Here is a 12,098-nt window from a genome sequence, read left to right on the forward strand (position 1 = left end):
ATAGAAAGTGTAAATGAAGATATTTTTGTAGGTGATGGCTGGAGATGCGTATGGATGAGATATGGAAGAGATGAGGCTGAAGTGAGAGTTAAGTGTAGGACTCTCTTACCCGAAGTGAGAGTTAAGTATAGGACTCTCTTACCCGAAGTGAGAGTGGAGTGTAGGACTCTCTTGCCCGAAGAAGAAGAAAAGGAAAGAAAAAGAAAAGAGAAAAAGAAAAAAGGGGAAAAAGAAAAGATGAGGGAAAGAAATGAGGTCCAGTTCTCACTCTAGAAACTAAAAACTAATTCGCTGAAAACAATTTTAAAAACATAAAACGACTAAAATAAATTAAACACCACATCAAATAAATTAAAATCAATTTAAAATACAATAATTTAAAATAAAAGAACTATTATATTAATTAAATTAAAAACAACTCTTTGAGTGAAAATACACGTAAAAGCGGGTCATCACAGAGATATTGAATAAGACATTTACATGCACCAGCCTGATGTGTTTGTGGTACAGGGAAATGAAGGTTCAATTTGCAGACTGAATAAGAGCTTGTATGGCCTGAAGCAAGCTCCTAAACAGTAGTACAAGAAATTTGATAATTTCATGCACAGTGCAGGGTACATCGGATGTCAAGCAGATCATTGTTGCTATGTTAGGCACTTTGAAAATTCTTACATTATTCTGTTATTATATGTGGATGACATGCTTATTGCAGGGGCTAGTATTGATGAGATCAATAATCTGAAGAAGTAGATGTCAGAACACTCTGCAATGAAGGATTTTGGAGTTGCAAAGCAAATCATTGGCATGAGAATTCTAAGAGATTGAGTCAGAGGTACGTTGAGACTCTCACAGACTGAGTATGTGAAAAAGGTACTTAGCAAGTTCAATATGGACAAGGCCAAACCAGTTGGGACACCCTTGGGCAGTCACTTCAGACTCAGTAACAATCAGTCACTTGAGTCAGAGGAGGAATAAGACGACATGAGTAAGATTCCTTATGATTTAGCTATTGGTTCACTTATGTATGTTATGGTTTTCACAAGACCGGATATTGTCCATGCAGTGGGAGTTGTGAGTAGATACATGAGTAACCCAGGAAAACAACATTGAGAAGCAATGACATGGATTCTGAGGTACCTAAAGGGCTCATCTAAAACTTGCTTGTGTTTCTCAGGAGAGAGCTTAGAGGTGCAGGGCTATGTTAATGCTAATTTAGCTAGAGATATTGATAGCAGAGAGTACCACGGACTTTGTTTATACACTTGGTGCTACTTCAGTGTCATGGGGTTCTAATATATAGAAAACAATTTCTTTGTCTACTACAGAAGCTAAGTATATTGCAGTTTCAGAGACCGCAAAGGAGATGATATGATTACAGTGCTTCTTAGAGGAATTGGGTAAAAAGAATCAGAAAGGCACTCTGACTAAAGGCACTCTCTACAATGATAGTCAGAGTGCCATATTCCTTACCAATAATCCAGCATTTCATTCCAGGATCAAGCACATTCAGATTAGGTATCACTTCATACGATCATTGTTAGATGACGGATAATTGTTACTTGAGAAGATTTGTGGTAGCAAGAACCCTGTTGATATATTGACAAAGGGTGTTATACTTGAGAAACTAAAGTTGCGAGCAACTTCAGTTGGTCGTCTAGCATGAAGACAGGGGCAGTGGGTTGTAGAGGTGGAGGATATCATGTTTGAGAAAAACGACGATACAACGAGTGTATCAATCTCCAAGTGGGAGAATTGTTGAGTACTATGGAGTTTGATCCACACGACTTGAGCGAAGGAATTGGTCACTCGAGTGAAGTAAGGCAGAGTTAAACGCTCGATGTCAGCTCAAGCGGATGCGGGAAGGAAGTTCGCTCGAGCGAACATGCATTTTACACAGATCTAGGGTTTTTTCCGCTGTTTGACTATATATATGATTATTATATCATATAGCCGTATGGTAGAAGACTGTAGACAAACAGTAATCGCCCCATCATTGTAGTGTATGATTCCTCCGTAATAAAAATCCTCTGCAGCTCCTGTGGACTTTGACAATTTATCAAACCACGTAAATCTTGTATCACGTGTAATTGTTTTCTCGTTCATATTACATTTTCACTTTATTGTCATCGTTTTTCACAACACATTACTATAAAATAAAATTGACCAAAAATTAAATAAATAATTAAAAGTGACGATTTGGAAGGAAAATTGCTATTTTGGGGTCAAAAAAGGGCCCACTAGGCAAAGCATGGTGACCACGATATACGCGCTCAAGAGAGCTTTCCGGATTGAGGTCATATGTGAGATTCTGACACCTATAATCAAAATTTTAATTAAAATACTGATGTTACCACTTCTCCTCGCCTAACCGAGGAATAAGTCTTCTTGCCCAATCAAGAAATATGTCATTACTCGTTCAAATTTAACGAATATTACTTCTCGTCCAAATCTTGAGAATACCCATCTCTTCTCGTTGCTTTTGCATTGGTCTACCTTCTCAAAGTAGTCTAATACTTTTAACATTGCATCTCTTAGCAAAGCCTCATCGAACTCAAATTCAAACTAGGATCTCTCTGCATCAAAAGGGAGAAAAGGACGGGATGCCCCGGCCTTCTTTTAGTCAACCTGTGTTTTGTAATGGTAGTTTTCTTCCTCATATAGTATTTTGAAAAGAGTTAATTAATTTCAACTAAAAATCATTAATTTGTCAAAATTTTTGGAGATTAGGGTTGGATTCATCCTAGAAAACAATAATAAAATATTATAATAATACGATTTATTATAACATTATTGAAAATCTAGTACTGCATGCTAATAGTTAGCCAGTAATGAATTCATCATATATGAGTTGTTAATGTTTGCAAAATTATAAAAGGTTCCGAAAGATATTTTAATTCTTGGTTGGATGAAAAACGCATCACAAGCCATAAACTGCAAAGAGAAAATCACCAGACAAGGTGGTGATAAACCAACATAATAAATACTAGTCTATCTTTGTCCAAAGGACAAAAGCTGGATTGAGAGTGTTGGTAGGAAGGCCACGATCATCCAAGCAGTACTTCAGAGGGCAAGGTTTGAATCCATCCATAATCCCAAGAAGATCATTACTTCTAAGAATAGGAAGGAACTGAGACACTCAACGAATGTAGTTGGTTTTGTCAAGCTTGATTGCAGGCAAGTGGAAAGATTCTGGAGCAGTGAAGGTAGGAGATAATATGGAAACAGAGTTACTAGAAGCGTCGGTATTAGCAAGTACTGCAAAGGTAGTCCATAGTGGGATCGAGAAATGGTGATTAGCGTTGAAGAAATTAATACCATGTAAAATTATTCACAAAATAGGAATTAGCAACTTAATTTTGAGCTGACCATGCATGTATTAATATAGATGAGTTTGTTACATTTGTTGCTACATTATAAGCTAGCTCTCTCTCTCTCTCTCTCTCTCTCTCTCTCTCTCTCTCTCTCTCTGTGTGTATAGTACGTACCTGCTCATGTTGGAACTTGGTGCCACTTTCCTTCTCCAAACATGTCAATGCATTTGGTAAGAAGGATATCTTCTTCTTCAGTTCATGCCCCTTTTCTCACCCCTAATGAGCCCGAGTGTCGACGGAGTATGTCCTTTTTATATCGCCGAATTAGAAGTTTTCCAAAAGGTGGAGCCACGTGCAGTACTTGTTCTTTTCTTTCTTTCTTTCTTTCACCCTTTTTGGAAAGTCACAGAAATCGGGGGCTCTTACACGTGGTACATTTTGATTTGGTAATGAGCAAGCTCCGCACACGATCAGCCCGCGGGCTTTAATATTAGAAATAGAAGCCTACGTGTTTAAGAAAAAATATTGCAAGATAATGGGATTTATATGTGGGCCTTTCATATATTTGAGACACGAAATTTGATGTAGATTCCACTTTTAACTCTTTTATTGCCGCTTTAGTTGAAAAGATCCATAACCCTTGAGTTTGATTGGCGCTTTGCTTAAATATTATTGGTGAAGACATCTTTCAAAACAGTAGTTCTATACGCAGTCGCCCGATGTAATCGGGATGCAGTCGGCTGCCAGCCTCCATTTATTAAAAAAAAAAAAAAAAAAAAAAAAAAAAAAAAAAAAAAAAAATACGAATGAAAACCAAAACCGGTGCAGATTGAAAGCATTTCCGAAAGGATAGATTTCCCGCTTCTTCCATTCGCGAGCCCCCCAGAACTGAAAGGAGGAAGAAATCCGATCGGCGTGGGTGCAGAGAGCTGTTGCCGTTGGGTGGGTTGATTTCGGGGTGGTCCGGTCTGCGTTGGAGTGGGTCAAAGGCCTGATCTTGTTTGGGTCAGGTTGGTTTCAGTTGAGATTGGGTCAGATCCGTGGGCCATCTGCTCGGGTCCGGTCCGTGGGCCATCGCTCGGGTCAGCTTCGTGGGTCATCAGCTCGGGTCAGTTGAGTGGGCCATCTGCTCGGGTCAGATTCGAGGGCCAGCAGTTCAGCCCAGCATCTCGGGTCAAGGACGTGGGTGGTCAGTTTCGTGGGTCGGCACCACCATGGCCGCACCACCACGGCCGCACCACCACGGCCAGGTTCTGGTTCTGAGATGGATCCATATCTGCATGCTTCAAAAAAAAAAAAATACAGATTTTCATAATTTGTTTGATATATATGTGGCTCTGTTTTGTGGGATTTGAATGAACATGGTAAATATATATTGTTGAACGTGAATCCATAGAGGACTTTGAAAATGTTGTATGCTAATGTGGTTTGGTTTTGGTCGGGTTTGTGTCGTGTAGGAGGCCAATGATATTGGTTTGATGTTTTTTACGTTGGTTGATGACTACAAAATGTAAAGGTGTGATTCAAGTACAAAACCGTGGCTTTAATATTCGGTTATTGATGGCTTTAATATTTGGTTAATGATTTGAATATATATAAATATTTTTAAAGAAATCTTTGCACCATTATTTATTGGCACTTTTCTGTTGGATATGATTTGGTTTAATGAACTTGTTATGCAACTAGTTGGTTAAAGGAGTTTATGTTACAGATTTTACTTGTTGAACGCCATAAGAGAAGAAATTTTTGAATGGAACAATGCAGATATTTAATCAACCAAGATATAGGTTATTTCATAGGAAAGTTACTAATTCCTCATTGTTTACTTCCACTACCTAAATTATAAACTATTAGCATCAATGTATAGATTTGATTACGTCAAAAGTGGGCTGAATACATCAATCTCTGGTAATGAGTTTAATGAGTTTCTATTGTGGTGAAGCTTACATACAAAATTTTTATTTATTTGATAGTGCCATAAAATGATACCAGATTTATTATTTTGTTATGGTCAATTTTGGTTTTTTTTTTTTTTATTTAGTATGCCATTACCAAGTGTTTTCTCGTAATGTGGAGATAAAAGTGAACAACTTTTACAGGGCATGGGAGAAGGGGAAGAACATGCATTTGATAGACAAGAAGAGAGGGAAACTTCATATGGCAGTCCAGGTGAACGTGAAATCGACGATTGCACTCCAGGTACATCACATGTAGTGCCATCGTCGAAAGGTGATGATATGATTGAGGAGCCAAAGTCGGGCATGGAGTTCAATTCATTTGAAGATTTGTTTAGCTATTATAAGCAGTATGCTAAGAAATGCGGGTTTGGGGTGATGACACAAAGGAGTGAGAGGTCAGAAGATCAAAGTGTCAGATATGTTACTATTGGTTGTGCACGGGGAGGGAAGGCACGGATTAAGACATCCAATGTTGCCAACCCACGTCCGACGGGAAAGACAGACTGCAAGGCAAGGATAAATGCGTTGAGAGTCGATGGAAAGATGCAGTTGACAACAGTCAATAATTCACATAATCATGTTATCAGCCCACAGAAATCTCGCTTCTATCGATGTAACAGAGAAGTGAGTGAGACAGTTAAAAGAGTCCTTGACACCAACGATTTAGCTGGTATCCGACTGAACAAGAGTTACGGATCTCTTGTAGTTGGCGCAGGTGGCTTTGAGAACCTGCCATTTCTGGAAAAGGATTGTCGCAATTACATCGAGAAAGCCCGTCATCTACGACTTGGTGCAGGTGGTGCTGGAGCACTTCGTGATTATTTCTTAAGGATGCAATACAAGAATCATGGATTTTTTGCATTGATGGATTTAGACGATGACGGGAGATTAAAAAATGTTTTTTGGGCAGATCCACGTAGTCGGGCAGCCTATAAGTATTTTGGTGATGTCGTGACATTCGACACCACATACCTGACTAATAGGTATGGGATGCCCTTTGCACCATTTGTTGGTGTAAACCACCACGGGCAGTCGATTCTTTTAGGAGCTGGGTTGATTTCCAGTGAGGACACGGAGACGTTTATATGGCTTTTCCAAACCTGGTTGCAATGTATGGACGGAGTAGCTCCGAAGGCGATTATTACTGATCAAGACAGAGCAATGAAAAATGCAATTGCTATTGTCTTCCCAGAAACTCGACATAGATTTTGCCTATGGCATATACTGAAGAAGGCCCCTGAGAAGCTTGGGGCATATGCTGCATATAAAAGTGGGTTGAAAACCGAGTTGATGAAATGTGTATACGACACACAAACTATTGAGGAGTTTGAAAAATGTTGGTCCGTGTTTATTAATACATACCACTTACATGAGAATGTGTGGTTGAAAAGTTTATATTTGGAGCGTGCGCATTGGGTACCCATTTTTCTAAGAGACCATTTTTGGGCGGGAATGAGTACCACTCAGCGCAGCGAGAGTATGAATGCTTTCTTTGATGGTTATGTCCATTCAAAGACAAACCTGAAAGAGTTTGTCGACCAGTTTGACAATGCGCTAAAAAGGAAAATTGAGAATGAAAATCAAGCAGAGTTTCTTTCCTTTAGTGGCACCATTCCCTGCGTATCTAGATCGCCAATTGAAAAGAAATTTCAGGTGTTGTACACGAACGCAAAATTCAAGGAAGTTCAACAGCAAGTTATCGGTGTGCTTGATTTGGATCCATCTTTACAGACAATGGATGGTGTAATGAAGAGTTATTTGGTAGAAGATGAAGTTCGTATTCATGAGTTCACAAAACAGGTTACATATTTTGTGGATTTTAATGTCGATGACTGCAATGCAAACTGTTCATGTGGTTTATTTCAGATGAGGGGAATACTGTGTAGGCATATTTTGGCTGTATTCAAGACAAATGGTGTAAAATCATTGCCAGATCGGTACATTTTAGACCGATGGCGGAAGGACATCAAGAGAAGATACACGTTAATCCGATCTAGCTACGATGCGCAGGATGAGAGGCCAAATGGTAATAGACAATCAATTCTTCTGAATATGTGTTATGAGATGATAGATTACGCGGTGGAATCTGATAACTTCTTTGAAGATGCCAAGAAGAGGATACATGAGATGACTGGATTATATCGTCAGAACCATCGACCCAATTCTAGCGGCCAAACAGGTTTAATACTTTGTATTTTGTATTATTTTATTATTTTGTATTTTGTATTTACAAAAATGGGTTTACAATTGCTATTTATGATGGATTGACACCAAGTGTCGCTTACTTTTTTTATTATATTTTTGCAATGCAAAGTTTCGGAACCTGGGGTTACAATACTAGATGGGGCTGTAGTTGGTAGCTCACAACAAGTGAAGAGTCCACTTGTTGTTAGAGGAAAAGGAAGACCTCCATCTCTTAGAAGAGCATCCAGGATGGAGACAGAAATGCGGAAGATTAAAGCCAAACAGAAGAAAGCACAAGTGGGTGGAAAACGAAAACAGGTGCATGTTTTAGCAAGCTTTAATAAAAACTGGTCTATAGGGATTTGGTGTCATTATGATAAAGGTTCACTTATTTCTAATGACGTTAAAATTAACTATTTACTCCACTTTTAGCGAGATGACAATCATACAGTAGCTATGGGCACATATAGGAATTTATTTGGGCCATCAGAAGCAGATATAACCAATGATGGACAATTTACGGTATATTTTTAGATATAAGCTCTTTTGGCATATTTTTTGAAGGAGGTCAATAGGTGTCATTGTGATAAAATTCACTTATTGTTTAACAGGTCATGGACAGTAGTGGGACCACGCAAAGTGTTCAGCCTATGTTTTTTGGTAGTCAAGAAAGTGTTCATCCTATGGTTGGTAGTCAAGAAAGTGTAAGATTTCTCACTTATCTAGGCCATTTTTGTAATATTATTTATTATTTGATAAAGATTTGTTTATTTGGATTAATCATAGATTTTTTATGATTGGATGACACACAACCAAAGCTCCCTGGGTGGAGATGGGTCAGGAGCATTGATGTAATGATTTTGTATAATTCACAAAAGCATTGTATTTACAAGGAGGAGAGCTGGTGCATGTTTTGTACACCACAAGATGTGGTGTATTTTTCCCCTTTATGAACTTATTTGGGCAAGTTGGCTGTAATTTGTATATTTTGTATTTTGTATATGTAAATGACATCTGAGAATTTGTTCGTCAGAAAGGAGGAGGCAAGCTGAAAAATGTGTGATGTCAGATTCGGATGTATATACATAGATCACATTTTGAATTTGTGTTTTCTAGTCGGACATGATTTGATGCCAAAAGACTATAAGGGGTTATTTTTTTGTTGATGTGATCAAACGGTATAAAACGGATTCTTCACGTCTTTTGACTTGGTGCAACGTATTGTAGTTAGTGTATCCAACAGGTGCAAGAAATAACAACCAAATCTTTGTTAGGTGATGCCCAGTTCCAGTTGTGGTCAAAAGCCGATTGGGCAGGATTTGTCTTATACTCGTTGGTCTATTAGGAGTTGTCTTATATGGATTGGTCTATTTTCAGTGTAATAAGCTCTTGAGGTGTAATGAGAAGCCAAAGGCATATTTTTCGTAGTTTCTTGTAATCTTGTGTTGCTATTTGATATTGAATACTAAGTATTCAATTGAGGTCAAAAGTTGGTATCCAATAATTCACTGCCTCATGGGTAATGGATTTTGCAATATGCTGATTCGAAAGAAACCCAAATAGGCATGCTAAGAATACTGGGACCACATAAAGAAATGGTCTATATACAATCAATTGAGGTTAAAGTCATTACAAAATTCACCTAAAATTTCAAATACATACACAAGTCCCAGGAAATTGGAAAAGAAATTGGCTAATACATACAAAAGTCCCAGGAAATTGGCTACAAATTTTAAATACATACAAAAGTCCCAGGATGAAGAAATTACATATGACACATCTAATACATTAACTAATCAAAGTGTCAAATACATCAAAAGGGGTTGAGTTACATGAGCTGAAGCATTGGCCGAGAGACATTACAACCACTGAAGATGGCAAAAAATACAGCACAAACTATTACAAAAAAAAGCCATGAGCCTTTTAATACTTTCAACGCTCCCTTGTACTTCTTCTCCAATGCGGTAAATTTGGCTTCCTCCATACGCAGCGTGTCATGAAGTACCCTTTCGTGTCTCCGTTCAGCTAACTCCAACGTCATCTTACAGCAAGTGTTTTGCTCACTTTGAAGATCAATCCACTCAAAAAAGCCACATTGTTTATTCATCTTATAGTTTGGACAATTGAAAAATCTTCTACCAAAAGATTTTGCTTTTCCCGAAATCCGTAGTTTCGCTTGGGAGCCACAATAGCAAAGTGGTCTCTCCAAGCTTGACCCGGAATGAGAAGCAGAACTCATTTTCTATCATAATATTGAAGTAAAAATAGCCCCCAGTCAAGAGTATATATTAAACAGTGTATATATGCATGGGAGAAGAAATATACACATGAGGATATGGCATAATATTTTGCAAAGAGATAAATTGTCTAACAGAAATATGTATATAAGATGTTGCAATTGGGTGATAATTTTAGACAAACAGGAGGATATGGCATATTATCCTGCAATGAAGATATATAGTAACTGATATTTCCATAAGTCTAAACAGAAAATAATATATTCAATTGAGCATCTGTTACACCAACATGTCAGAAAATACACAATATATAGTAGCACCATTCTCAATTTAATGTGCTCATAAACCCATCCACTTCAGTTCACAAAAAAACACCACATTCTAATTACCCACCAACTTAACCAAAGTGTCACAATAGACCAACATATTATAAGCACTTCAACGCCTCTACAGGGCAATTCAATCCCACAAAGCAATGTATATAAGATGTTGCAATTGGGTGATAATTTTAGACAAACGGGAGGATATGCAATGTCGATATATAGTAACTGATATTTCCATAAGTCTAAACACAAAATAATATATAACATTGAGCATCTGTTACACCAACATATATGGCACCCAATTTAATGTGCTCATAAACCCATACACTTCAGCCAGTTCGACAATGCACCACATACCAATTTGGGCCAACTTAACCAAAGTTTCACAATATACCAAATAATCATAGCACATAAACTCAAATTCACAAACTAAAAACAGAAATCAGATTTAATGCATCTACTGGGCAATTCAATAACACAAGATGAACAAAAATATATATAAAAATTATAGATCTAGTAACTGAACAAGACTCATTATACGCAGAAAAATTAAAGAAGCATACAGTATTATGATGAACTAGTGGACAGAGAAATCTTACCTTAATGCGAACAGACCGAACAGAAATGAATTTAGGGTTTCCACTTCTGAGGGGTGAATCGAGAGAGAAGCAGAGAGGGAGGGAAACGTGAATCCATACCAACAGATTCCAGTTCGACAACCAACAAAAATAAATGACAACCAAACAAAAACGAAAAATAATAAGCAGAGGGATTTAGGGTTCGGAGTTCTCGGGATGAATCGAGAGGGAGTTTTGAGGGAGGAATCGAGAGAGAACCAGACCAATCGCAGAGAGTGAGAGAGGGAATCGAAAGTGCTTCGAGAGAGGAGAAGCAGTCTAGGATTCGAGAGATCTAGGGTTCCAATCGCAGAGGAGAACCAACCAGAAAAGCCATCTCCAGATCTAGGGTTCCAATCGCAGAGGAGAACCAGCCTGAGTGGGCCATCTCTAGATCTAGGGTTCCAATCGCAGAGGAGAACCAACCAGAAAAGCCATTTCTAGATCTAGGGTTCCAATCGCAGAGGAGAACCAACTAGAAACTGGTTCGAGAGGATCTAGGGTTCCAATCGCAGAGGAGAACCAACCAGAAAAGCCATCTCTAGATCTAGGGTTCCAATCGCAGAGAGGGAGAGAGGGTCTCGACCAGAAACTGGTTCGAGAGGATCTAGGGTTCCAATCGTAGAGAGGGAGAGAGGGTCTCGGGATGATCTAGGGTTCGAGACGATTTGGGGTTCCAATCGCAGAGAGGGAGGGTCGAAGAGAGGGAGAGAGGGTCTCGTGATGATCTAGGGTTCGATGCGATTTTGGGGTTCCAATCGCAGAGAGGGAGAGAGGGTTTCGAAAGTGGTTCGAGCTCGGGTCAGTAGAGAGTGAGAGAGACTTAGGGTTCCAAAACGGTGAGTTCTGTTTACAATCAAAACGGTGAGTTTTGATTTCACATCCACGTCAGCAGCCGACTGCACGCCGTTTACACCAGGCGACTGCACTCAGCATTTTTCCTTTCAAAAAGTATCGTTAAAGAGAGCGCGCTTTGTCTTGGAAGCAACTTGAGTGACGTGTGTTGTCAAGTTAATTCTGACAGAAAGAAGTTTGAACTTCATTTTCTTTTTCTTTTTCTTTTTCTGATGGGAAATCGACTCGATCGACCATATCTCTGCCCTTTTGACATTAACATAATATATACCTCTTTTTCTTTTCCATATTGACATGATACCTTTCACTTTGCCATTTCTTTTCTTTATGTATTCCAGGCAAATTAACCACGTGGGTCAACTCGTTTCAATCGACATCATGCATGAATTTAGTCATGCACAAATTGGCGTCTTCTCTCTTCTTCTTCTTTTTAAAAGCACAAATTGCCCCTTCAATAATAATAATAATAATAATTATTATTATTATTATTATTATTATTATAATAATTAGAGACGTTGGTATTTGTGGCTTTCACATTTTGTTATTGCGTGTGCTTAAGGATGCAACCCGATGAGACCAAGTTGGACATGTGCCTGGTCTGATTCGACCCAGC

At 38.5% G+C, this 12,098-nt stretch overlaps 1 protein-coding gene across 2 annotated transcripts; it reads left to right on the forward strand.

Annotated features, from left to right (window-relative positions):
• The first annotated feature begins 4,083 nt into the window (after window positions 1-4,083).
• Window positions 4,084-8,657, forward strand: LOC122306805 (protein FAR1-RELATED SEQUENCE 5-like). 2 transcript variants are annotated; one of them, XM_043119321.1, is made up of 6 exons: window positions 4,084-4,561; window positions 5,411-7,448; window positions 7,584-7,771; window positions 7,886-7,975; window positions 8,065-8,157; window positions 8,240-8,657. In XM_043119321.1, the coding sequence occupies exons 1-6, from the start codon at window positions 4,526-4,528 to the stop codon at window positions 8,306-8,308; spliced, it is 2,514 nt and encodes an 837-aa protein (XP_042975255.1). In that variant the 5' UTR covers window positions 4,084-4,525; the 3' UTR covers window positions 8,309-8,657. The 2 variants fall into 2 exon arrangements, with proteins under 2 accessions (XP_042975255.1, XP_042975253.1); XM_043119319.1 differs by having other exon boundaries at window positions 8,065-8,657.
• The last annotated feature ends 3,441 nt before the right edge of the window (window positions 8,658-12,098 follow it).

Source organism: Carya illinoinensis, chromosome 4, assembly GCF_018687715.1.
Source record: "Carya illinoinensis cultivar Pawnee chromosome 4, C.illinoinensisPawnee_v1, whole genome shotgun sequence".
Classification (NCBI taxonomy): domain Eukaryota; kingdom Viridiplantae; phylum Streptophyta; class Magnoliopsida; order Fagales; family Juglandaceae; genus Carya; species Carya illinoinensis.